General features: G+C 31.6%; 3 protein-coding genes across 6 annotated transcripts; 1 reads left to right on the top strand and 2 right to left on the bottom strand.

The window, feature by feature from the left end:
- Positions 1–1696: 1696 nt before the first annotated feature.
- LOC132704554 (uncharacterized) lies at positions 1697–4168 on the bottom strand. Of its 2 annotated transcripts, none has more exons than XM_060674623.1 (5): positions 3901–4167; positions 3774–3850; positions 3477–3720; positions 3316–3419; positions 1697–3226 (listed from the first exon to the last, which is right to left on the bottom strand). In XM_060674623.1, exons 1-5 carry the CDS (start codon positions 4009–4011, stop codon positions 3055–3057), a joined length of 708 nt encoding a protein of 235 aa, XP_060530606.1. In that variant the 5' UTR covers positions 4012–4167; the 3' UTR covers positions 1697–3054. The 2 variants fall into 2 exon arrangements, with proteins under 2 accessions (XP_060530606.1, XP_060530607.1); XM_060674624.1 differs by having other exon boundaries at positions 3091–3226; positions 3287–3419; positions 3901–4168.
- Positions 4169–4440: 272 nt separating this feature from the next.
- On the top strand, positions 4441–5170 carry LOC132704531 (electron transfer flavoprotein regulatory factor 1). The gene is made up of 2 exons (XM_060674571.1): positions 4441–4560; positions 4614–5170. The coding sequence occupies exons 1-2, from the start codon at positions 4522–4524 to the stop codon at positions 4815–4817; spliced, it is 243 nt and encodes an 80-aa protein (XP_060530554.1). The 5' UTR covers positions 4441–4521; the 3' UTR covers positions 4818–5170.
- A 3-nt stretch (positions 5171–5173) lies between these two features.
- On the bottom strand, positions 5174–27293 carry LOC132704530 (synaptotagmin 1). 3 transcript variants are annotated; one of them, XM_060674570.1, is made up of 11 exons: positions 27119–27293; positions 25345–25508; positions 21737–21844; positions 21539–21678; positions 21358–21453; positions 18503–18697; positions 18276–18452; positions 6981–7098; positions 6793–6926; positions 6488–6730; positions 5174–6437 (listed from the first exon to the last, which is right to left on the bottom strand). In XM_060674570.1, the coding sequence occupies exons 2-10, from the start codon at positions 25502–25504 to the stop codon at positions 6539–6541; spliced, it is 1320 nt and encodes a 439-aa protein (XP_060530553.1). In that variant the 5' UTR covers positions 25505–25508; positions 27119–27293; the 3' UTR covers positions 5174–6437; positions 6488–6538. The 3 variants fall into 3 exon arrangements, with proteins under 3 accessions (XP_060530553.1, XP_060530551.1, XP_060530552.1); XM_060674568.1 differs by having other exon boundaries at positions 25255–25508; positions 27119–27292; XM_060674569.1 differs by having other exon boundaries at positions 6981–7089; positions 25255–25508; positions 27119–27292.
- Between the last annotated feature and the right edge of the window lie 306 nt (positions 27294–27599).

Raw genomic sequence — 27599 nt, 5'->3', positions numbered from 1 at the left:
TGCAATACGATAGATCTCCAGCCCATTTAGTTCACGAAGTTAGGAATGTTTTAGACTACACTTATACAAATCGTTAGATGGGAAGGGACAGTTTGTTTCCATTGTATGATAGATTTCCAGATTATACTGGACTCTTGGAGTAGAATAAAAGATATTGTTTATCAAACTCGCTCTACTACCCCTGAGAATATGGTTGATCGTATTCGAAATACTGACCTTGAAAGAGTTGGATAAATTCCTGCATAGAAACATATTTATAAAGACCTTTGGTTTTCCTTTTAATCAATTGTGTATTTTATCGTTAGCAATGTTTAGTTTCCATAATGTTTGGATAGAGTTATTAATTTATGGCAGCTGCGTTAGATTAGAATAAAGATGTTGAGATGCAGTTTTCACTTGTTTGACTATCTAATGAGGTAAAAAAATTCATATAATTGCATTTAATTTTTTTTTCAGAAAATATTTTTGCCATTTGGTGGCAGGGTAGTCAATCGCAATCATCTCACTCATAGCAGGTTTGATAGCCTAGGGGTTATCGATATCTATTTCCGGCAATGTTGGAGCCAGAGCTTTTCTTTTAGAGATGGAGCAAAAAGCATCTAACAAAAAGGGTTTGATTTTTTTCTCAACTTTAAAACAGTCTTCAGTCCAAGTATTATTAATGTAATAAAATTTTGCAGAAAATGGGTTTTAAAATTCAAGATGGCAATTGTGACTTCTGGTGGCCATTTCAGAAACTAATTTTCAGCATTTTCTCTTGCCCGATTGCCCTTACTGGGACACCCAGTATCATTTTAGATGTCTTATTACTTTGTCTGCTAACAGGACAAACGGTTCTCGACTAATTCTTGGTACAAACCGATTTCAAAATTGGCTAATATAAATTCACATGGCAAAACATAGTCTAATCCATAGCTAAGCAACAAACTTAAACAGCATTAGTTCGTCAATAATTAAATCAATTGATATTATAAAAGAAAGTTATTCACCAGTGCAACTATTTTTTCTTTCAGTACGGCAAGCTTCTTACTTTTAACAAAACCACTAATCCGCGCGAGAATTCGCCATTTTCAAAAAAGGATACATGAAATGTTCTACACATATTATTCAACAAGTCACAGTTTCATTATTTAGTCGTTTACAGAAAATTGCAAATAATCCAAAAAGTGTGTTTGATTTGTATGCAACGAGTTCTGTGGTTATAAATTAAAAGAGTTGAGTTTGAAAGATAAGGCAAATCTGACTTTCGTGACGCACATGCGCATGCTTTATTTCATGTAACAAATTAATGACAACTGATTTAACTTTTTAATTCCAATGTTAATAGTTTAAAGTTGTATGTCCATCTGGATTCACTAAACAACCATTTAACTTTTTACTCTGCATTTTAAATTAGTGTTAATGATAAAAGATGCTTGCGTGAATTCATCGTAACAACTCCAGTTTAACATTTGGTCAGTTTGGTCCCGATTTTCCCTACAATAGCTACAAAAATTTTCAGTGTTGACGCCTCTAGTGACTGTGCCGAGTCTTGAAAACGGAAAACACGCGGGACGTAGGGTTTAATTCAATTTAAAGTTGAAAAGGTAAAATGTGGAAATAGTTTTAATTTTTTTTTTCTTAAAATATAAATAGAGTGCTGTTATATAACCGTCATGACAGTACTTAAGTACTTGAACACAAATAATAGATGGCATTCGTAACAGTATACCCTTCTATCTTATAGTCTTCGGTGCAGTATACGTACGTATTTAGTAGAACTGGCCATAGATACTAAAATTGTTAGTTAGCGCAAACGTTTTTTTTTTTAAAGAATTGTTCACCCCTCGATGCCAACTATTCTATTATCATTTCCTAGATAATCTGCTATATTTCTATATTCTTTTATACTACTGTCAAAAGTGATACTGTGTTTATAATTATTTTGAAGTGCCAACAATTATTAAAGAAAAAGCTACCACTACCACTTTGAAAATTTGATATAATTTTTGACAGATTGGATGCAGTACATGTTAAAAGTGAAATACAAAAATTAAGACGATGCGAATTTTATTAATGCATGTTTTGAGATCATGGCGAATTTTTTTTGGGTGCAAGATGTAGTTTTTTACAAAACGTGAAAGGGGTCGTTTATATACGTAACCCCAAATTTATTATTTTGTAAAATTTCCTGGTTAAATACAATTAATATAGCAGTTTAGCAATACTGTGCAGCTGGATAAGATTTGCCAACGACAGTTAAAATTTCCCCATATACTAAATACTGAAACCTCAGGATTACATTATATATAATTACGATCTAAACACTTTTATTTGATGTGTCTCGAAAAACTATTATTTGCAATTTGCAAAATAAAAGTAGGTAAAGTATTGCTCAAAGGTGCCTTCTATTTGTTGACCATGTTTTATTGTAATTATGTGTGTCCCATACTCTTATTTGATAGATTTGATAGATTCATTGTCAAATACATTAGGTGAGTTGTAAAATTGAATATATATTATTACATTTTTTAATTTTGACAAAAATTCAGTCATATTCAAGTTAAGTCAAATTTGCATACCATTTGCTATTGCTAAATTTATACTACACACGGTATATTATATCTTTAATCAATAGAACACGTTATTCTGGTTAAAATGACATGTTTTTGGCTGATTGACAAAAACATTAAATTTTAATTTTCTTCAAGGTAACAAAGTCTTATATATTTGAAACAATTAAAATGAGTATATTTTCTTTAACTATAAATATATGATAATAAACTGATGTTTAATTTGTCAAATATCACATTGACTTTAACTGGAGGTCAAAGACTAGTTGAATAATGTGTTCTATTTACTACATATATAATATTGCTAAATGCTACATAATGCTATATAATATTGCTAAATGCTACAAATATTTCTGTTGTAAAGAAAAAAGTTATAAGGAATAAAAACATTCTCAAGTCAAATTTAATAAAATGCTTTATTCCAAAATGTTGTCTTTAGTGCAGAAATGAGACAATTAAAATTTAAAGGCATAACATAAAATAATATATTTCATAACAAATTCTAATTTTTTCTAAAGCTCCTTAGAATGGGATAAATGTTTTCAAGCGCTTCTTTAATATCTCCTCTGGACTTTGCACCAGTAAAAACAAGCTTTCCATTAACAAAAATCAAAATTACAATTCTAGGTTTTACTAATCTGTAAACCACACCAGGGAAGAGTTCTGGCTCATAACTGAAACAACAAACAAACAAAATATTCTCAATAATATACAAAACAAATAAGTGATATTACCAACAAATATAAGAATTGGTAAAGCTAACCTGCTAAATTGACCATGCATTTGATTTAAATGTTCCAGCTTTATCGGAAATCTCAAATCACATGTCGCTACCATATTTTGAATAGCATAATCAGCGAATTGAATCTAAGAGAAAAACAAATTCAGGAAAATATTTACTCATCTATTAATAAATGTGCTTACCTTAAATCCCAACTTTTGTATAATTCTTGCAAATTTTTTTGCTGCCAGTAGAGAATCTTGTTCATTCCTCATGCCAGTGCAAACAATTTTCCCAGATTTAAATATCAAAGCCGTAGACCGAGGTTCCCTTAACCGCATAACAACTCCATGAAATCTGCCAGGATTATATTCAGTATTCCTTGTTCTAGCATTAATGAGTGGTAAATCTAGTATTGTATGTAGATTTACTGTCGCCACACAATTTCTTGAAAATACTAAATTATAAGTTGGAAACTAAAGTATTATCTCTTAACTTACTGTATAGTAATATTGGTATGTGGTTCTCCTGTTGCTGAACCTGGAATGGCCACCGTCATTAAGGATGGATTTCTAGCCTAAAAATATTAGTTTTGTACCAGGTCAATCAGTTTGTGCAACATCTTACATTCGTTAGTAATTGAGAGGGTACATTCCAATCTGGTATGGGTATGTTATTGTATTTTGTGGGACTGTTTAATATAGCTTTTAAGTGGACATCATTAGGAGCTTTCTCCATCTTCAAATACCGTTTCGACTATGCTTTTGCATGAGATAAGAGATAATTATCTTGTACCAGAGACAATATAAGTTGTTTTCGCTTATACCTTACATTGAAAATAAAGTTTTTGTCAAATTATAGGTTATGTAGCAGCTTTTACTGTGCATTGACATTTGCATTGGAATCTGTAATATTCTTCTTCATAACTTGTGTTGGGCAAAATTACAAGGATAACTTGCTTATAAATCGATGATTGTATTTTGTTGATTTGATATCTGGTTCGTCGTTTCCTCAAATGTATAGGTTTTCCACATAGGATTTTGCCACTTTGGCACACACTAATGAAACTTATTTATTTATTATGGGTATTTTTCCAAAAAATATATTATTCCTTATAAATTTTAATTTTTAGAAAATGACTATGGCACAGTTATCTTGCACAAATATTGTAAAATGTAGCCTTTCATAATTTTGTTTATTTTTTAATTGAACACCGAAATATTTAAAGTTTGAAGTTCATTAAGAAGAATGTCTTTAAGGTCTCAGGTAATCAGTTTATATAAAACGGTAAATAGTTGATGAATTAAATTTTCAAATAGCCAAGTTCATAATTGTTTCAGTTGCTATACCTAGGGCGCGAATATCCGTCAGGTTATGACTTTTTTCGGAAAAGGTTGCACAATGCTTTTCTGAAAAATAAAGATGTGAAGGATCCTGACAAAATAGAAAAGATGATTGCACATGGACAATATATTGTTCGAGAGCTTGAAGCTTTATACAAATTGAAAAAGTACAGAACCCTGAAACGAAGGTATTATAATTAACTAATCATTGTCAGATTGTTTTAAGAGTGTAAGTATGTGAATAAAAATTTGTGAATCGAATATTGTATTTGCTACTTGCTTCTGCAAATCTCCCTTACTTGTAGTGGTTTAGAACTTCAACTGCGGGTTTGCAATAAAAAAATCAGTTAATGATCAACAGGAAAGGTGATATGATTTATTTATCTTCTACATTAACAAGAGCAAGGATTGCCACGATTTATTTTTACATTTTACAATATATTATCATTTCTTATTGTTCGCTTTGGTTAACATTTAAAAATCATAAGAAAATGTACTTTGATAACAAATACCTAAATCTATGAATAATCAATGTATTAAAGCAGGCGGTTATTCTTGATCTATAAGACTTGTTCCTGTATCAGTTCAAGGCCCTTGAGGCAAATCTTTATTATTATGTGACACTAAGATTTATAATACATTTGTAATCTACTATTGCCCATCCTTATAAAGCTATCATCGTGCATTCCCTAATTTCAATCGATTCAGTTTCCTAACCATTTGATATTCTAAATAAATTAAGCTCATATTTTTAATGTGATAATGCAAAAAATTTATGTTGTAAAAATATGGTCTAGTTGGTATTGGTGCCAAATATTACCTGTGTAAAACTGGAGGTATCCAGTGTGTGTCATTTAAATTACAATTTGCGGAAATATTTACATAACAGACAAAATTATAGGCAGTCTTTAAATAAAAATTCAAAAAATTCACCAGTTTTAATTGCAAACAAATTATTTTGTATGAAACGGTTTGGAAATCAGAGGACCTTAAAGGGTACCTACCTAACATACAACATTGCACCACTGTGTTCCACATATATTAGGTAAGGGTTTTAATTTGGAGAGATAAATTTACTTCGTATATACACAACAAAGGGGAAGATAATATCAGACTAAGAATAAAACTCACTATCAGACTAAGAATAAAACTCACGTAAAGTAATCTAATAAAATACAAATATTTACATACTTTAACACATTTACTAAAGCATCCGTCTATATAACTAAATATCGAGTATTTTCATTGGTTTGGACGATGGTATTTAAAATCGCCAGTGTATTCAATGTCAGGGGGCGTAAGGAGAAGCTTGCAATGTTTGTCATCCTAATTTTTCTGTACAATAAAGAATGTTGCTTTTAAATTTCTACTTAACATAATTGTGCTTCTTGTAGATAACTCCGAACTTCAAACGATTCTTGCATAATTTTGTACATAGTATGCAACAGCTCTAGGTGCTATACTACTATAAGTCTCTATTGTCTTGGCAAACTCCCTAGATTTCTACTAGTTGCCGTCTATAAGATATGACACTCCAGGGTACACTGAGAGAAATATGATGGATCGACAAAACCATTTTACCAAATATCTTGTTTTGCAAGCGACATTGTGAAACGATATTCTTCTACCATTATTCCATTTCAGAACTGAACAAGAAAATATTATTTTCGGGATAACCAAAGCATTATAGCGACTACTAGAAATTATGTTATAGCTTTAGAGAGAAGGAATGTAGACTTCGTAAGGTCTGGTATATTTTTGTCACGAGAAACATACATGTACGGGTTTCACTTTATGCTTGGGTAAACATCAACAATAAATCTGAAAAAAAATTTTTTTTATTGTACAGTAGGGGACTTTATCGTATTTACCTTAAAAAACAACCACATATTTAAGTAGCGTTGTAGGCAATGGTTCACTTTCTAATCTTTCTTTTCATCTTCGGGATCTTTCAGCGTGTGCCACTGGGCAATAGGTCTGCGCGGCGAGGCCAACATATCCGACCAATGGCGCAGTTCGGTTCCTGTTGCATTATATCCAAGCACCACCTTTCCAATAGGTTCCGACGTGCCAATCCTATCATAGTCGACCACGGTCACGACCAGGTTTACTTTCTGGAATAAAATATAATGTCAGCCACAATCCCAATACTGCAAAATTTTCTCTTGAAACTCGCCTGTATTTGTTCGAACGGTACCTCAAAAGTGAACGATTCATTATAGTACGGATTTAAAGTGCATTTTTTGATACTGGTCTTCTTCTTCTTCAGTCGTTTTCCGTTTTGCATTAGGGCAATTTTCACGTAGGGATCTTTAAATGAAAGAAACTAGAGGGTGTTTCTTCGAAACAGTGGAGTCAACGTACCAGATAGTCCTCCGACGTCCATCTTCTTCAGATTTTTAGCTTCCAGTATGACAACGGTCAATTTTCCAGCGGTCGGTACATACCGTAAAGAAAAGCATATATCTCCCAACTTGTTGTCCTGCAATGTCACATGGTAGAGTAACTTGGCTTTGACTGCCGTGTAGCCTAATCACATTAATCTTGCTTGCGATGCTAATTTTTTTTAGTTTTTTTTTTCCATTGGATACACAATTAGAGATAGTGAAACGACAAATACTATACAAATATATTGGAAAAATTGATCCTATCATATTTGTGTGCATTTTACAATGTTTGGGGAAAGCTGTGGATGGAAGTTGTTATGTTCTTCGTCTGTCGGTGGTTGTTGAGATAGTTTTTCAGAAGGGGTAAATCATGCGTGAAATCTGGTGTATCAGCTCTGTGAAATCTTTGTTATCTGTGAAATACGTGAAATTTTGTCTAAATTTTTCATGTTTGAGCAACTTTCGTTTAGTGAAGTCATCTTTGAACAATCAACAAATGAATCTAAAAGATTTACAATATGTGACTAAATAACGATTTTTACGTTATTTGCAGATTTTGTCTAGGTATGACGTTTGTTTGCACTAATTTTCACAATTAATTGGCAACTACAACATTGTTACCTAAGCATAAGTATTATAAAATAAACTAAGTATATTGGTGATGCGATTCATTTGCATTGTTTTGGAGTAATGATTTAGGGATAAAAAAATTATGCACTCATTTGCCATGTCTTTGTTATAAGACATAACATCATAACTCATAATAAATAATTTCTCTATTTGCCTATTCGGCTTTATTATATGTCAGAAAATTAAGAATTGACTAAATTTTTACTTATATCCGTCCTTTTCTATGAAGAAAATTACTTAACGTGAAAAAAAAAAAGAAAAAATTAAGCAATGAAAGTTTAAAAAAAAATTAAAATATGATATTTATGAAGTCAGAAAATTTAAATATCACTTGGAATTTCTATATAAAAATTAGTTGTCAAAATGTAGAAAATGATATCGAAATCTATGAAACCATTATAGAATAAGTGAAATCCGTGAAATCTGTGAAATCATATAATTGTTTCGGTTTTTCAGATACTACCGAGTTTTATATCTGGTATCTGATTTACAAAAGTATTAATAATGTGAATGCAATATTATAAGCAAAAACTTGTCTTGTCTGATCTGCCTTCTTATGATTGCTCTGAAGAAAGGAATTCGGGTTTGGATTACATGGTTGGTTCACATTCCTGAATTTTCTCTAGCGATTTGAAATTTGATCCAAAGAATGCTAATGTTATGATGTAATGGTAATGTTAGGCAGTATATGCACATGGCCATAGTCCCAAACGTTCTGTCTATCTTTCTGCGCCAGTGATTAGGGTTGTGTGCTATTATATACCAGCCTTCTAGGGGTATTGATGCTATGTTCAAAAAATATCTAAAATGCTTTTATGACATTTTAGAGGTGTATATGAACTTTGAAACGAAACTAGCGCAACACAAGCACAAGCACAGTACAAGCTGTTTGACTGTAAGTAAATATTTTATAAGACTGGCGGAATGTAATTCGGTCAATATGGTCTTCATTTTGTGGGGTAACGAGATGGTATAGCAGATAGTGTGATGAAAAGGGAGCCGAATAAATTTCAGTTTTCTCTGAGTGCTCGGAGGTTCTAATGGCTTCCTTTTCTAAGAGTTCTCCAAGTCTTTGAAGCAATAGTGGGCGCTCAGTCTTAGACGCTACTACGCGACTATGCTGGTAGGAATCCTGTCCCTATCGTGATGGTGGGCGACTGCACAACATGTAGACGGTGTTACGAGGAGGAAACTTGATTTTATCTCCTAACAGCTCTTCATCACTAGGGGGTAGCCGTTTAAGAATACTAGAAGCTCGTTAAGACCTAGGAACTATTCAAACTCCCTACTACTTTCTCACGAGTAAAAGGCTCTCACAATACGAACATGTTTTGTCTCCTAATCATCCGTTATAGTAGTATGCAGGCGAAAATGGAGTCAACGAGAGAAATTTCAAATAAAAGTTGAGGAAATTAGAGGTTGTTGTCTCGAAGATTTCTTCTTTTCAAAAGCGGAAATGTTGGACCAAGTCATACGTAAAGCACAAGTCACTTTAGTTTCATTTTGTTCAAATGTGTGATAGAATTAACGCATTTTTATATGATAGGATCAACATATATAATAATGCATAAGAAACACAAACTTTAGCCGAAGGTAAAGTCGAAAATGTAACACAGCGAAAGTGTATAATATTAATCAACGAAAAATATTGTGTTCATAAATCACGCATGCGCAAAAGAAGAGTAGTGTGGTCAAGCTTGGGGGAGAACGTTTCCCGAACAAGTCTTAAAGCGGGGACAAACAATTAACAAAACAATCATATTATACATGGGGATAAGGTGTTTCGATTAACGAATGTTTTAAGTTAGTGAACGTGATCTAAACTGGACTGACTCCGTTAATGCAGCAGATATCAATTTTGCAAGGCAGATTGAGAGTGCGACGAGTAATAATAGTAATGACATGAAAGTGTAATAAGAGATTGTTTGTTACCTACTATTAGTTAATTTTTCTAAGTGTTTAGATTTTTTGAGGGTAAATCATTCTCTAAATTCCTGAACTAAATGGTTCTGATATATCTTGCGCATTTTTCTGTTGGTAGATGTAGAATATCTATTTAATAATAATTTGCATATTACCAAAATATTACGCTAACTGGTTTTGTTTTATAAAAAAATAATATTTATAGTTATATATATTTATTATGTAAAATATATATATATATATATATATATATATATATATATATATATATATATATATATATATATATATATATATATATATATATATATATATATATATATATATATATATATATATATATATAAATATGATTATACAAATAAAATATTGTGATGATGTATATTTGTGCGCATTATTTAGAAATAAGGTCAGTCAGTATTTTAGTAAGTTTTCTCAACTTAATTTGAAAATTTTTAATTTTTTCCCTTTTTTAAGATATTAAAATTGACGGAGTGTGGTAAGAATATAACAAAAAACGCAAAGATAAGAGCTGTTTGGATTCACTTATTGAGTTTGTATCTTCGCGGACAAATAACTTTTTGATTTTAAATGGTACACCCTCTATATCAAGTCACTTTTGAATTCCTCGGACATTTTTTTATATACTTTACAATTTTATCTTATTTATCATTAATAAAATTATTATATTATTAATATTAGCATTAAAAGGTTCTTCCATTTTAAAAATGCTAAATGGCTATTAATTGGACAGAATATGACGGCGAAACATTACAGAAAAGAAAATCGAGCACTAAAGACATGACACTTATTATTTTCTGTCTTTTGATAATTTTTTATAATCATAATCATGCCTGGTAATTTTGTTATTAACAAGAAAGTTTTAAAATTTGTTGTATGTTCTAAAAATGAAACAAATATTCTGAATATCATTAAGAGACTTGCTGAAAAATATGCAGAGGGATAAAAATCTACAAGTTGTTAAAAAAATTATAGATGTATGAAAAAAATTTTTTTGAAAAAAATAATTTTATTTTATTTTTTTTGAATTTTGTAAATAACAAACTCATTTTTTAATTTGTCTTATTAACTATTGGTATTTTTTTATTATTTTTGTTTTGCAAATGCTAAAATATTGATTGAAATTGATTTTTATTTATATAATTTTCATATAATTTCAAATAATTTTTTAATGCTTCTGTATTTAGTTATTTTTAAAATACTAACACAGATCAGTAAAGAAATCAACCCCAGGACTTTCAGTTATTATAAATGTCATTTTTTTCGAACATTATATTTATAGAATTATATCGGTAAGTGTAGTAAAGAAACAACGAAAACACCCCCGTTCTCCCATTTATATAATTTAGCAAGACAAAGAGAACAATCCTAATTAGTAAATTTGCCTCACTTTTCTCACGCTGGTCACATTCCAGCTTAGATCGCGTTTAAAATTTTATTTGTGTTTGTATGGTGACTTTTGAAAACGTCGCGACAAATAGTTGCAAATAGTGTGACGGTATGTTAAATTAGAAAAAAATGGCGGAGGAATTTTTGAAGTGGAAGTATAAAAAATATCCTTTTGTCGCGAACTTTTGGTTTGCACTGCAACTTTTTTTTTATGTTGGCACGTGTGGGTGTTCGCTAATTTATTCTGTGTAAGTTACAACAAAATCGTATCTAAAAAATTGTCTGCATGGTAGAGGAGTTGCTTTTGGGTGGCATTCATATTGGTTATTGTTTCTTCTGGAAACACCCAGCTCAAACCAGCTCGAAGATCCAATTGGAGATAATTTTTTCTGACAGGAAAACTATATAAATATTTGTTATAAGGGTCAATGAAAAAATTCTGAAAATAAATTGATGTGGCAGCTGATTCGTCTGCTTTTGTAAAAAAAATCAATCACAGTACAGCGTTTACTAGTCTAATGTAAATTGCAATGATGGGCTTTGAAGGAAACTAACGAAACGTGAATTTTAGAGTACAGAGCTTGCTAAGAAAAAATTGTGTTACAGTTTGAACAGTCAAAGTACCTTTAGAGATATCAGGGAATCCCAGAATATTAACAAACAACTAACAAAAATATTACCTTGGCCAATGTGAAATCAAGCAATTTGGTTGATAATAGCATAGAATAGAATCGGTTTAAATGCTCGATTGCTTTTTGTTTGTTTTTGAATTTAAAAAAATATATTCACACATTCTAATGTCCGGTACACACTTAGAAACATTGTGTTTAGAAACAATTTTTAAACCCGTTTCCGAAATGTTTCGGAAATATTTATGATTTGCTACAGTAGTATTTCAAGACATTGAGAAACAGTTTCCAAACAATTTTTGAATATCTTTGAGTTCCCGTCGTGTGGAAAACATGGAACAAACATTGCAGGTCTGATAGAAGACTATTTCTATTAATTATATTATTTTTGTGAATATTTATGCATTTGAGCTATATAGGAAGTTACGTGTATAAAATTCGGCAGAGAATGAATTAATGCTTCGCAGGTTTCTGGTGATATAGATTGTTTGGAAATTATACTTGTTTGCCTTAGAATTAAGGTGAACATCGAGCCTAATTCATTCGTGATATTTTACGACCAATCATTTTTAGCAATTCCTCAAAATCAGATAGGGTTATCATAAGGAAATTTTGAAAAGTACTGCTATCTTTCACTTTTAAATCTGCCATTAAATTCTCCCCACGATAGAAACCTTCTTCAAGAAACTTTCTAGTCTAGTTTTCTTTGCCTTACAATGAAAATAAATGTAACTCGCACGTCGACATTTTATGTAGTACTGATGTGCGGCCATGACATCTTTCAAAAGTGTTTCATATACGTTTTAAAACATTTCTTTATAAACAGTTTGGAAAAAGTTTCCACATTGTTTTTCGAGCATTGTACTGTAGGCACTTTTTGAGAAGAATGGATCTTTCTTAGCAGATTTTGGTTTGGTTGGTTGTAACAAAATTACTTTCACTTGATGTAAATCCATTTATCAAAATAAGTAAGAACTAAAAGTTCAAATCTTTACGAAATTATATATCACCGTGTCTTTATCAAATGATAAAGACATAAAAACAATTGTCATATAAAAATATAGAATTTCGTGAAAATCTGAAGTTTTAGTTCTTATTTATTTTGTTAAATTAAAGAGTGTTTCTTACTCTTTTAAACGATATATAAGAAATTACGTTTTTCAAAATAAATTAGTTTTATAACAATAACTAATTAAAATGGCTAGTGTTTTAATAGATGTTCATTATATATTCCTAACTACAAACTTTTTTATTTAGCTGCATCAGAAAAACTGGTGTTATTTTCCATAAAGCACTTTTACAACAGAGTGAATTTTACAGGCATTTTTACGTACTCTTTTAAATGAAGCTATGAATGAACGTCACGGGCAACTATGATAAAATCAGTTTATAGTCAGTAATTTGTAACATGTGGGTAACATATTTTTAAAACATATTGACATAGTTCATTATCAACTACAAAAAGATGCATATTAAAATATACAACTTGACCAAAAACGCAAAATAATATATTCCATATATCTGCACTCAAAAAAGTATACCAATATGCCAAATATCTTGACCGTGATCAAAATAAAAACAAATCGAACTATATAACACAGAAAACCATACCAAACCAAATTTTTCTGAATAAAGGCTACTGGGACTGTGCCATCCATTTTTTTGTAGGTCATTGATATCTATAAGAATATGAACCTCATTTTTAGTAAAATTCTATTCTCTGTCCCGAAAAAATTCCGTAAAAGTTTGTTTTCGAATACCAGTAATACAAAAAATAGTTATTATATATATATAATTAAAATTCAACTGCTCACAAAATGTGAATTTAGGTTTCACCATCAAATATCAGTTAAGGAAAAATTTTTTCAAAAGCTTGTAAAAAGTAGAATTTTACAATTAAATCAAAGTAAAAATGATATATTTATTTCATAACTACAAACAACGGTTCCCTTCTCAAGAACTGCGTTCTGGAACTAACAATAAACGGTTTTTTTACTTCTTAAAACTGTCTGTGGCTGTGTGTGTCGATTTTCTTTTCGCTTGATTTCACATTTTGGGGACCGTAGAAAAAATGTACTGTGCTTCAAAACTAACTAGGTGGTGCTGGCATGCCAGAATAATTAAAAACGTTTCTTATGTACGCAGATCTATCGATTAATATTGAAAAAACTCGTTTGAACAACAATAAAAATCATTTTAAAATAAAGAACCAGCCAAATGCAGATGCCAACAAAAATTGGGACATGCATATGCATATAAAAATCGTAATAACAAAGACCTGAAAAACAATGTCGTGAACAAATCATGTAAGTAAAAATCTTTTAAAGTTATCTACTTTCAACCGTGTTGTATCCAAAATATTCAAATATTTGCTGTTCTCTTTTGTGGGAACACGTGCCAAAACTCCCTTAAACTGTGTGCGCATTTTATAAGGATCGATTACGCTATGTAGGCGTAGAAGCGGATGTACTTGCGCAAAAATTACGTCCTTCGGAAAATAATAGGTGCTAATTATAATAGTTAATGACCGCGTTTCACTAATAAACTCATCTGACGCCTGAACACCCGCTTTTGCCTATTTTTTAGAATTTGGAGATGCAGACACAATATTTTAGATACAATTTTAATTAGTAATAGATATTATTAAATATTATTATTAAGCCAGTATTAATTATAAGTTATTAAGAAAAAGGAATGGATGTGATAGAAACGAAATTCCCAAAATCCAAAACGAACTTTTTTTCAACGCGGTGGTTATTGATTGTTTGGACTTTAAGAAATTCGTATACCTTATAGACTAGTAAAATTATTTCTACAATGATAAACTTAGTGCAGGCTTATTACGTATACTCTTTGACTATTAAGTAAGTATTAAGTATTAAGTAATTTATTTACTAGAAAAAATAGTACAACCTGCAATAAGTTACGAGTTGCGAAACATACTTTGCGACTTACTCTGAGATATCGATTACCATTCGATTGGATTGGTAAAATTTGCAAAATTAAGAACCTACATTTTTTTGTACGCAATGGAAGGATTTTTAAATTGTTCTTTTGTTTCTATATCTGATCTTCGGAAATAGATATATGTTGTGGACTAGGCGATAGCGTCGCGTCCGATCTTACAATTATCAATTATTCAGAATATGTCGCATATAGAAGACAAAAAAGATGAAATATACTTACGTGAATCGGTAAAGTGATCGTTTTTGAAGCGTGTCATGCACAAATGCGCCCGGCACAACCATTAAACACAGCCATATCAAAGCAGAACGAGAGATAATATTAGGGAAAAGAGAAAAAATAATTTACGTCAATATCAAATGTAAACTGCTTTGAGTTTGTAGTGAGTTTAAGTGAAATTTATATTATTTCGACCAAATTGAACAAGATTTCTATCTACATTGGAAAACATTTTCTATTAGATAAACGTACGCGTTTGGTCGCAATATGTTGGCCAATCGATCATTTTAAAACAGTTAAATAAGGCAAGTTTTAGCTTTGCCTTAGAAATATTTTCAAAAATTCAAGCTACTGATATTTGGGATTTTTCACATTTACACAATTTTTTTTTAAAATGCTGTTGATTAACTAATTTCTCGTTATAATTCGTTTCATTAGATAATTGAATAAAAATTGATTAACGATTTGAAAATATTTACTTAGAAATGATGAAAATGTAATTGCTAACATTTCATACTAACATTTTTCATTTGTGGACGCATTTCATCCAAGTTTGTGTAAAAGTGAAGCCTATTTTTCAATGACCAGAGGCAGTGATGATTTGTAATCTCAATCTGATGTTTTACATTTTGAATTTGAGCCTATAAGTAGTAATAATAAGACCACCAAAGTGACTGAAAGTGACCAGTAAATCTTTACAAAACGATTTATTAATATTTGATTTAACAAAATATATAATATTATTTAAGAAATAATAGACAAAATCATTGTAAAGCAAAACAACATAATTGTACCACTCTTCAGAAGTTATAGAGGATCAAGTAAAAATTACTATACGAAACATCAGAAACGGAAAAAAATTGTAGATATAATCTGTTTCTTAATGCGAGAGGGTAATTAATCATTATAGGCGTAGTACTGTAGTGGGTTATTCATTATATTTTAACACCCACCTACAGGGATAATTTTGAAAGATAGAAAAAAAAGTGTAAATACAAAAATTTGACATCTTTTGTTCTATTATCCTTTGCAAATGTCAGAAAAAACAAACGATAATCACGAGCTATCAAAATGATGATGTGGATCTTTTTCTCCTGCTTTAAAAAACATATAGTTTATTGACATTTCATTTAGCCATTTTTGACATATTTCTGCTTTTGACAACTAATCAAAACTAAAGATCTGCAGCGTAAGTTAAATAACTTAACATATTTCAAATGAGTTATACTGAGGAAGACAAACAACAAATAATAAAATTATATTATTCAAACGGATATAAAGTTGCAAGGGTTAAAAGAGAATGTCGACAAATATATCCTGGTCGAAGAGTTCCTTCAATAAATACAATTAAAAATGTGATTAAACGATTTGAGGACCGAAATAGTGTCACATATATAAATTTAGTTTCAAGGTAAATTATTATACCATTACGATACTTGACATCATGACTTTAAGTTCTACTTTCTTAATTTTTATGTTTCATATTTTTTAGAAAATCCCGACTTTAAAAAATTATCAAAAAATATCATAAGTTTCACCCGTATAAGTTCCTTCCAGTGCAAAATTTAACCGATGGGCACTGAAATATTAAATTATGTACAGGAAGAACAAATATTTTTGGTCCACTAATAATCCAAATGCAGGTATTGAAAATCCAAAGACGGACGTCAGTTAATGTGGAATGTGGAACAATATGGTGGAAGGACCAATTATATACGATTGCAACAGAAGTAGAACAGTTATTAGAAAATATTCCAGTTACAAATTATTTAAATTTAATTTGGCATCAAAATGGCACACCTCCACATATGTCCAACCGGTTACCAATTATCTAAATAATAAATATAGAAATTTTTTCGTGGAGATATTTAAAAAATAAAATTTATTATAATAGGCCTGAAAGTTTACAAGTGATAAGAGAAAGACTTAATATCATTTTACAAGATCGAAGCAGAGAAAACCCTGATTCTATCACCTCGTGTATTAATAGGAAATTGAAACGAAATATTGTCTATTGTATAGAAAATAATGGAGGTTATGTGGAAAATTTTTAGTATTAATTATTAATATTTTTATTGTTTGAATAACATAATTTTATTATTTATCGTTGTTCTTCCTCAGTATAACCCATTTGAAATATCTTAAATTATTTAAACTTACGTTGCTGATCATTAGTTTTGATTAGTTGTCAAAAGCAGAAAGTTGTTAATACAATTGTAAACATAGAAGATATGGTTGCAATCAAGGCAGACTTGACCATTTTTAAACAATATGGTTATTGTTCAGAAATCGAACGATAATTATTTTTAAATTGAAATATCTCAAAAACGGCTAATTAAAATGTTAATAAACACAGATAAGACCATCTACTATCTGTGCCGAACTTATAAATATGGCAGAATAAAATTTTTTTTATTTATTTGATCTTACAGACTGATATCTGAATTATCTGCGCGTCTCTATAATTATAATCATGTACAATTATTATATATTTTTTTATAATCAACTACCTGTGGTCACTTTCATTCCTCAAACTCGTCTTTCTATTGTGTACCAATTAAAACCAAAATTTATCGGAAACTATCACTGCAATTTATCTGCACTTTATAATGTAAACTTTGTGTTATCCAGCCTGTAATTGTAAATTTACATTTTATTACTCCGTTAAATGAAGAAACGAAATTCCTATCAAGGAAGAATAAATATTGGCTTCAGTACTCTGTAGCTGTTTTCATTTATGTTTATTTAGGTCATGTAGTTTCCTTGCCTGGTAAAATGAGTTACATGCACCAACTGGCTCAAACCTGAGCTTCCCTACCCGCACCATTTCAAACTATAGCACTTTAACATGACAGACTAGAATGATTTGATATTACTGTCACGTAGAGAGAGAAAGTAACAAGTCTCTTGTTCAATTTGGTCGTATTGCAGTCTCGATCACCTCGCTTCTGTCGGCTGATGTAACTTCCTTTGTGGAAAATGCAACTCCCTTTTGCCATTACAAGGAGTTGTTCTAAATATTATAATGTGTATGTAATACTTGTGCAGAATGAAACTCCTACTTGTAACTAAATATTCAATAAAAATTTCAGTGTTTGCCAAAGTAGTTTTGGAATTATAATTTTAATTTCTCTTAATCGTTCCCTGTTCCGTTTATTTTATTGTTTGTTCAGATTTAACACGAACTGCGTCAAATTTTTATAGAACTTTAGTTACAAAAATAATTCTTCCTGTCTTATGGATGCAAATTCGCGTCTCGATGAATTTGCGGTACGCCGTTAGCAAGCGAATTCGTCTTTAAAAAAATGTGTCGTATAACTGTGCAATTTTTATTTGGTCCGAACTGGGTGTAAGAATCCGATCGAAGCAAGGACCGTGACCTAAGTAGGATTTTTTTGTCAACAGTTCCTCTACTACTTGTTTTCTTCAATAAAATAATAATCCAAGTGAAAAAATCCTACTTTCCGATGGTCGTAAAGTATAAAAAATGATATCACCTGACCACCTTCGCCTTCCACGCTTTGCAGCTCCCTCCACTCTTCGATTGTTTGGGCCAAGTCTATTTGGCACAGTGGCACTTTCACCTCGCCTATTTGGTCGTGTTTGGAGAAACGATCGAAGTCGAAAATGGCGAACACGAGCGTCTTGTTCATCGCATCTGCGTATGGGATACCCTAAACCAAAACGAGTGCTTGATGGTAGCCTAACGTTGGCACTTCCCTACCTTGAAAACGAACGTTTCGTTGAAAACGGGGTTAAGTGTCTTTCTGTGGACCTTGGTTTCGAACTTTTTCTTTTTGTCCGGCAGAAGGTAAACTTTTACGTACGGATCTGACGTTCCACCCATATCCAGTGCGGGAAGATCTTCGGCTTGAATGACCGTTACGGAGAGGCTGTTTTGGTTAAAGTCGTATTCCAGCTAAAACAAAATCAAATCATTCAGTTTCTTTCCGCAGCATCTGCTGCTTCAACGATGCTTGGAGTTAGAAGCTAACATGTCGTTAAAAATTTATGTAGTAGCAATTATATTTTCAATTTTGAAATAAACAACAATTGTGGGAGTCACTAGTTCTCTTACATTTCAACTACTGTGATGTGATTTATGCTTTTTTATCGATTATGCATCTATACTCCGTATTATTATGGGTCTTCGAAAATATGACCATGTCGTCAGATTGGTTTAAAATTGAACAAAGAAGAGCTCTATTTTTTGTGGGAGACGTTGAGATCTTTTAAGCAGAGAATAAAATGAGATATACCGCGTTTTTTCATTTTCGGACCATAATTTTTTTGTTTATGAAAATTTTGGATTCAAATAGAATATTATTAGGGCATTTTGTTAAAGCAAATGCAGTGGCGTACTCAGATTTGTTCTACAGTTCTCTGTTTGTTTTTATAAATGAATACATCTTAATTACTTTTTATGTGTGAATACCAGTTAAGGACATAACTTTTATTCTTTATTAAGTTTTGTATTCTGTGACACAGATTTTAGTTCATTTAGCAATTTAAAATGTACCAAACTTATCAAAACTATGATACGATGAAGTGTTAAATTTTGTCAAACGGAAACGCAGAGTCAGCCAATGAACTTTTTCTCAATACATATCCAGAGCGGCACCAACCAGACAAGCGAATATTCGGACGTTGAAAATGAATTTAACTAATTACGGAAGTTTCAGAACAAAACCATTTGTCGAGGCATTTTCAGCCATATAGATTTGTTTTTATCTGTGATGAAAATAGCCGGACATATAGGGCATTTTTTGTTTATGTGTTAGTAGGCCGTACCCAATATGTTCAGAAAGACGTCAATAGAAACCTTTAAAATAATTTCATAAAATTAAAAGAAAAGGCCAATTTAATATAACTTAAGTGAAAAACACTAAAACCTAAAAACTATTGAATATTTTAATTTTAATTTTAATTTTGGATTTTATTTTTAATATTTATTTTTAATATTTCTGATTATTTAGAAAAAAAGGTATTTTAACCTAGTACACAAAACACAATAAATATTTGACTACACTATGTTGAAATTTCACCGTTTACATTAATTACGTTGAAATATTTTAACGTTAATGTTTAAATTGGGCGCCGTTACACAATGAATGCACCTTTTCTTACTGAATGGCAACTATTCACTAACTCTATGAGATTGATGAAGCAAACGCTTCTCGAATGGCTTCCTCTAACTCTGCTTTGGTCAAATATATAATTTTTTAGGCCCTTTAGTTTAAAAGTTCACTTACAATTCGTGCGTTGTGAGCGAGGCATCTTGCTGATAATAAACACTCCTTTCAAGAATTAATATCAAGTCTTGCAAAAACGAAACACACATGTTCGCAAAATATTTATATAACCATCGGCTGTTAGATTTTCATTAAAAAAATAAGGTCCCACAAAACTACCTCGGAAAATTTCAACCCATACATTGAATGCAAATGCGATTTTGATACACTTCAGTATGAGGCGTTTCTGTGCTCCAGTGATAAGAATTGTGCCTATAAAATATTCCGGAATAGTCAATTCTCGCTTCATCACTCCAAACAATAGACAATGGAAAATTAATGTTCCCATTGCATTTTCCCATGAGCCAGTTAAAAAATTGTAGTCTTCTAGTCTAGTCTTGTCTAGTCTAGTCTAGTAGTCAAAACTTTTTCCACCATTTGTTGGGTCAGCTAGCGCCAAAATACTTCTTCAGTTAAATATATTCAATTCCCAGATTTTCTGTTTTCCATTTACCTAAGTGGTTTTGTTTTGAAAATTCCGTAATTAGTTAAATTCATTTTCAACGGCCGAAATATTTGCTTGTCTGATTGCTACCGTTTTGGGTAAGTATTATTTATATTATAAAATTAATTGGCTGACTCTACGTTTTCGTTCGTATCATACTTACAATAAGTTTGGTACATTTTAAATTGCTAAATGAAATAAAAGCTTAAATTTGGCCACTAAAATTCTGCGTGAAAGAACATAAAACTCAATAAACAATAAAAGTTATGTCCTTAACTGATATTGACACAATGTATTGTATTCATTTATGAGAAAACGGATAAGTGTAGAAAAAATCTGCGTACTCCACTGCAATTGGCTTAAAAAATGTCCTAATAATCGCCATACGGTTTTAGCCATTACATGTTTTTCAGAAATGGTTCCCTTAACATGTTAGTCAACCGCAATGTACATCGACTACAAAAGACCAACAAACGAACTAACTTTAATTCTCTACTTAAAAGATCTCAACAACTCCCTCGAAACGCATTCTAATTCCATATTCTAATCTATCAACCAACCAACATAAGCAGAGGCTTAACTTTGTCGCAAAATGTTTGTTTTAATAATGTGGAAGGGGTAACAGTGGTTTCAGGCGTAAAATCATTTCTTTCCGGATAAAATTTTTTATAAAAAAAAAGTAAAATATTTCTCAAAAATCGAGCTTTTTTTCTGTTAAAACACTTCAATTGTGACCACCCTGTACAGTAAGATTTGCAAAGCATTTACAAAAAATGATATTCGAAATTAATAAAAATAACGTATATCCAAAATAAGCATTTAATTTCCATTCTTTCATTCTACCTTAAATTGCAATTTTCCGAGTTTCTGAACTTCCGGCTTTTCACCTTCGTCGGGCTCTTCAACGTTAGCCGTTAGTTCGTCCATGTCCGGTTGCACCTACAAATATGTACACAACCCTGTTTACTTTTTTGCTAAGCAATGAATATCATTAAGACTTTTTCTTCTTTCCCTTAACCCGTACCTGTTCCTTGTAGGAAGATCCTAGTAGATTAATCGATTTCAAATCCGCTCCCTTCATGCCCTTTTTGTCTTTTGACCTTCGCTTCCGGAAACATCTTCTTATACAGCAAAAGCAGATGCCCAAAACGACTGCACATACGGCTGGAAATATTAAAATTAAACGTTATGTTTGACTCAAACACGAAATTTTGGCACTTACCTATTGAAATCGTGACCAAGACCCATGGATGGATGCCGTACTTGTCTTCCGCATATTCCGATATCTCCTTAAACGGATTAGTAGCAGTCGCATTCGTGGGCTTAATTTCTGAAAAATAAACGACAAGATGCGTCAGATCTAAACAGGAGAATAGCGACCCAATGACCCCGTACTGGAACAGAGGGTACCATTTCAAAACGTGACGTTTTTCGTTCTCTTCGATATCTTCCTCGAGACCGTCTTCATTGGTTGGCATGATATTAAAGCCAATAGTTCGTAATAGAAACGCGTTGTTGTGGAACATGTTAGACACCAATTGTTTAATGATGGCGTAATGGTAAAACTATGTTCCTGGCGGTAAAACAGATATGGTTGTGTACCCATTTAATCGATATCAATTTTTCTCATTAATTTTATGTGATAAACAATTCCACACCTTCGTGTTCAACAAAATAATATGTTTTTTCACAGACACGTCCAAATGTGCAAATGTGCACGTATAGTATATTTCGAGATATTTGGTGTCGACTTACTAAAACTACTTGACCACGTTGTAATAGCATTCTCGGATAATTCGGACTCTAGATAATTTCTGTTATTTAAAAACTGATTAAAACATTGTTGCTATTTTAGTTATCTGACTAACAGTTATCCGAAAACACTCAGTTACTGTACATCTTAAATCAAGTGAATATCAAAACGTGAACTGTGGTACTTTTTACAAAACTTCTGAATTCCTCCTGTTTTTGTTGAATCGAACTTGCTAACGTTTAGCCAATCATTGTGTTGGTTTCTTCAGAGTTTGACTGAAACGTGAACTGTGGTGTTCCACAAGGAACGGTCTCAAACCCCTCTTTTGAAATTAAATCTCTGAAGACATAGCAATATTTTATACTGCTGATTCGCAGGTTAATTGGTTCCAACTAACTGAACGTATCGGAAACAAAATACTTTTGCTTTATTTCATGTACGTCACAACTACCTAATATGGGACCCCTATGCATCAACGTATCTATAAAACTATGATAATACCCGAAGCTCTATCAGACAAGAAAGAATATTCGTTTTTCGTTGATTCAATCTCAGCTCAGTAATGCACCAGGTGGTTGGAGGGCGAATAAGGGATTGTAGCTTAAAAATGGTTATTAAACATAAGACAACTCTAACTGTTACACTTGATAAAAAAGCAAATATATGTAACTTACGACACCTCTATTTCTATAAAGGAATTGAAAACACTTTTTTAAAGACATTTTGCAAAACGGATTAAAACAAAAAAAAATAAGAAAAAATAATACCATGGACATCTTATACATAGCACATTTAAAACTACATTTATTTTTCTGTTGATATCCAATTTAAAAAGAATATGTCTTTGATAAAAAGTGTATGATTAGTTATAGGATAGGACTTACAGTAATATTTTAATTGCCTCTCTGTCTTCTACTATTATATTTAAAATATTTTTGGAATTACGTAAGTAAATAAATAAATAAATATATTATTATTATTATTATTATTATTATTATTATTATTATTGTTATTATTATTATTTACAATTAAAATTTTTCCAAGTTAATCTATATCTGCTTCACATAACAGCCAATTTTTTTTTAATCTATCTATAAGCAGTAACAGTTTCTAACCGTAGCTTTCAATTTATGATGGTGGATTATCAATTGAATTATTTCGTACTGTTTGTACTTGTACAATTGGTGATCTTGCACTATCCATTACTATCACACTATTCCTAGGAATAATGGGTACAAGAAATTTTTTAAAAGTTTTAAACTTAAAATAAAGGATATGAACTTTAAAAAATATGCCGGAAAATTAATGTTTAATGTTAAATAGAACAATAAAATATTACAGAAGGATTGCTATTATAAAAACACAGTTTTCAATTTTTTTAAAAATATGTTGAGGGGATTGAATTACACTACCCCTATAAGTCTTCTTAACTCAGTTTAAGGAAAATCTTATGCAATGACATGAAAATATATTTTTTATTTTATGATTAATTTAGAGTTTTTTACTAGTGCAATTGTTTTTATAATACTCAGCCTTTCCAAATAAAAAACTAAAATCTAAAGCAAAATTTATTGACTTCGTAATGCGTTTCTTATTCTTGCATTGTTTGACATTGTTCAGTTAGTTTGAATACAAAATGCGACTAATTTAATTAAAAATGTATTATCTAATAATATAATTATTAAATGCACTTGGAAGCTTGTCTTTTTTATACACAATCAAAGACTACGTAAATCTGGAAATTTCAAAAAAAGGAGAAAGTTCGAACGCCCGAATTAGAAGTTGCTGTGCTGAATATCATTAAAGGGCAATCGGAGACAAGTACCAGGAAAATTGCAGCACAGTTAAAAATTGATGCATCAACTGTATGGAGGATATCAAAAGAATATAAGTTATATCCATACCATATGAAAGGGTTCAAGCTTTTTTATTCACAGAATTGGAAACTAGGACGATGTTTTCTTTTCTTCTCAACACTTAATATAATAATTATATTTTTGTTTTGCCTCCGGTGTCTTGTTCATCTGTCTAGTTTTTATTTGAGCTATATAGTTTAAATAAAATGTTCTAAAGAAGGTATACAACTGTTTCACAGCACCCAACTAAATGACTATTATATACTATTTTTTTTAGGCATGCAATGGCTTACATTTTATTTTTTATGTCCATTATGTCATTTTCTCAACCGGGGATGGATTTAGAAATAGTGCAAGTCATTTAAGTCAATACCAATTGTATTTAATTGAATTAAATTTTTACTATGGTATACTTTTGAAAGAGAAAATAATAAGCTTAGCTGGCATTATTCAGCAATTTGTCAGTTTTTAATCGCAGACAAAGTTTTATCTTGATATTACTGTTCCTAATGCTACAATCATTTTATGCTCAACCAATTGAAGAGGGAAAAATCATCATTTATGAAATATTTACATTAATCTACACATCCAACCGATTCCAACGAGACGACTTGATACGTGAAACTTATCGTCACTATATCATGCTACAGAGTTTTTGACAACTTTCAAGTAAGCTGCGAACAATGTTTCGCACTCGACTCGCCAAGCTGTTGGCCAAAGATGGCAAGCATTCGTTGTGGTGACTTTCGAAGTGTTTTGTGTGGTTATTGTGATGGCGTAAGTATAGTTATGTTTGTGAAATGAGCGTGTCTCGGTGTACCATGAAATACGTACCAGGCAACTGAAAACATTCCAAACATTATCACCATAACGACTGTAAGCTATCCAGCGCTTACAAATAATTCAGAAGAATGGCTACCCAAAACAATTTTGATTAATGTAGAAGACTGAAAGGTATAAGAAAAAGCGAATTGGTTGTACACTTATTATTTTTATTAGTTGTAAATTTCATATTGTTAGTTGCCTGACCCGTATATCCGAAAGCTAGACTACGGTATTAAGTTATCATGTGCGATTTAACCTACGTGCAAGGTACATCCAGTTACTACACCCAACAACTCATAACTATACCTGGTTCACTTTGATATGATGGTGTCGTACGGCGAAAAGAAGAATGAAATGATTTGTTATTGAATATGTGGGGGTGGGGTTCATTATAACCTGGACCGGACGAAGCTCCAACAGTCGCTGACGTAGAAGACCGGCTTTCGGTAAGTTTTTCTTCGGGTTTCGGCGATACCGTGCTTACGACACTGGCTACAGTGGACCCCTGTTGAGGGGGAGCGTCTCTTTTGAAGAGACGGCTCGGATTTGGCGCCATTTTGCTGAAAACAAATGGCTACTGAAGTTAGGTTGAAGCCAAAGTTTACGGTATCGCTATGAAAATATATAGGCCACTGCGTATCGATTGCCATTCAGTGGATGGTTGGGTTACCGTTCCTGCAGGAAGAGTGAATTTTTGGGTCACAATTAATTTCGATTTACATGTGTGCAATTTTACTTGGCAAGCACGTTTTGTTACGATGCCGAAAGTTATGGATGGCATTTGGCGCATAATACTAAGTTTATTTCAATCAGTATCAGCCACAATATCATAACTAAAATATAACGCTATTCATACTAATTCCCGTAAATACATAACCAAAAAATAAACGTTAAAAAAAAAATAAAACAAAAGATTATTCAGTAGAAGTGGGAGTAAAATAATTAGGATTAGTTATTAGTAAGGTTTTAAAATTAATATATATATATATATATATATATATATATATATATATATATATATATATATATATATATATATATATATATATATATATATATATATATATATATATATATTAATTTTAAAACATTATTTTTCAGATTGCAAACTTTTGTTAGACGCTGGCATAAAATTTAAATCCGATTTTGACATGTTACATTTTTTAAGTTAACCATTGAGAACTGCTAAAACTGGGAAAATCAAAAGGTTTTGAAAATGTCTAGTGTGCGGAAATGGTTAGTTTTGGTTAGTTAATTGCTTTCAAGATCGTGCCTGAAGATAGTAAACTGTCAAAAAAGCAGTGAAATACGGAAGAAAAGATTATTTTAATAGACGATTTCCGCGAACATAGCAATCCGTTGGATCCAAAGAATTCCATCTATAAAAATGGAATTAAAAAACGGATTCATAATTTTGGAAATTAAAAGAACAATGAAAAGATCGAAAACGAAAACAAAACTTGCGATTGATGGTAAGAAAAGTTTTTGGTTTGGTGCGGTATCCTCTTTGGCCTTTCAAGTTCCAAAAACCGGAAGCAAAAACTTGTTTGGTTCAAAAACGGATTTACTTTTTGAATGACAGATGCAATCATACAATTCCCAGAAATGTATTTTGTCAGTGGCGCAGTGCGCAAATCCAATGGGAACGCATCCGTGGAATGACATAAATAGGCTCACACGAAAGGTTTTTTGACAGAGTGTAAAACTGCAGCAAAGAAGTAAAACGGTTCGTCAAACCCGCTCAAAGGGACACGTTCGCTTACATACTATGAGAATACAGAATACATTGCATTTTTATTTGAATTTTTCTAACAGTGGAAATCTATTACCATCGTCACATCCGCATCAAATATTTGAAAACATATGTTTTTAAATGATTCGCGTGCTGATAATGCTAATAAACATTGTAAATGGTCGATCTGAGCAGAAGCAAATGCCTAAAAAATTTATTTTCCAAAATAGCGTCCGTGATTGTTAATTTGACGCCATTTATCTTAAATATGTATTATCCTAATTTTGCAATTGAGGCGTAGTAAACTTTCCACTAAGTAACATCCGGGCTTTCAGAATCCACCGTCAGCAAGAGAGGATGGGCATCCTCGCGGAAATTTTCGACGGAAACGATATCGGAAGGAAATGGAAATACGTAAAGGAAAAGCACCGTACTTACTCTCTTTTTTCCCGGATCTCTGGGCGATCTTTACCACCTTCGGTACATTATTGTCTTTTCAACTGCCTCGAACGGTCAGATTTGGACGAAAAGTCGTATCGGACTCGAGGAAACGTGAAAATTCTTGGCAATATGGCTGCCTAGAGCACCCTTCTAGGTTTCGGGAAATCGATAGCTATCAAATCTGCACTCTACGCAGGACTCTCGGCCGCCCGAAGTAGTTTCAGGCGCATGACGCGGATACATGATTTTGATACCTACGCGATACTCGCCATTTATCAATGAATGCGTTGGTGTCGATGCTTTTTATCTTTACGGCGGCACTTTGTTTGTTGAATTTGTCTGCTGTCACTAATTTAATTGCGAGACAAAAAATCTCACACGAGACCGCGATGAATATTTTGTTTTGAATATTTTCTGACACCTCAAAGATTTGGGTAAATTGATTACTGCCAGCTAATTGGTGTGTCAAAGATGTTGG

Source organism: Cylas formicarius, unplaced genomic scaffold (genome assembly GCF_029955315.1).
Source record: "Cylas formicarius isolate icCylForm1 unplaced genomic scaffold, icCylForm1.1 PGA_scaffold_7__23_contigs__length_41026272, whole genome shotgun sequence".
In the NCBI taxonomy this organism is placed as follows: Eukaryota; Metazoa; Arthropoda; class Insecta; order Coleoptera; family Brentidae; genus Cylas; species Cylas formicarius.
This window is presented reverse-complemented; position numbering and strand designations above follow the sequence as displayed.

What these genes read in the sequence shown, in the direction of transcription:
- LOC132704554 (XM_060674623.1), bottom strand. Translation starts at nt 4,011, where the DNA reads ATGGAGAAAGCTCCTAATGATGTCCACTTAAAAGCTATATTAAACAGT. An exon ending in TACAAAAGTTGGGATTTAAG is followed by an intron (nt 3,420 to 3,476) that starts GTAAGCACATTT and finishes TTTTTCTCTTAG; the next exon opens with ATTCAATTCGCTGATTATGC. An exon ending in ATGCATGGTCAATTTAGCAG is followed by an intron (nt 3,227 to 3,315) that starts GTTAGCTTTACC and finishes TTGTTGTTTCAG; the next exon opens with TTATGAGCCAGAACTCTTCC.
- LOC132704530 (XM_060674568.1), bottom strand. Translation starts at nt 25,504, where the DNA reads ATGGCGCCAAATCCGAGCCGTCTCTTCAAAAGAGACGCTCCCCCTCAA. An exon ending in CTTGGTCACGATTTCAATAG is followed by an intron (nt 21,679 to 21,736) that starts GTAAGTGCCAAA and finishes TAATATTTCCAG; the next exon opens with CCGTATGTGCAGTCGTTTTG. An exon ending in TCGGAAAATTGCAATTTAAG is followed by an intron (nt 18,698 to 21,357) that starts GTAGAATGAAAG and finishes ATTTTGTTTTAG; the next exon opens with CTGGAATACGACTTTAACCA.
- LOC132704531 (XM_060674571.1), top strand. Translation starts at nt 4,522, where the DNA reads ATGTCTTTAAGGTCTCAGGTAATCAGTTTATATAAAACG. An exon ending in TAATCAGTTTATATAAAACG is followed by an intron (nt 4,561 to 4,613) that starts GTAAATAGTTGA and finishes TAATTGTTTCAG; the next exon opens with TTGCTATACCTAGGGCGCGA.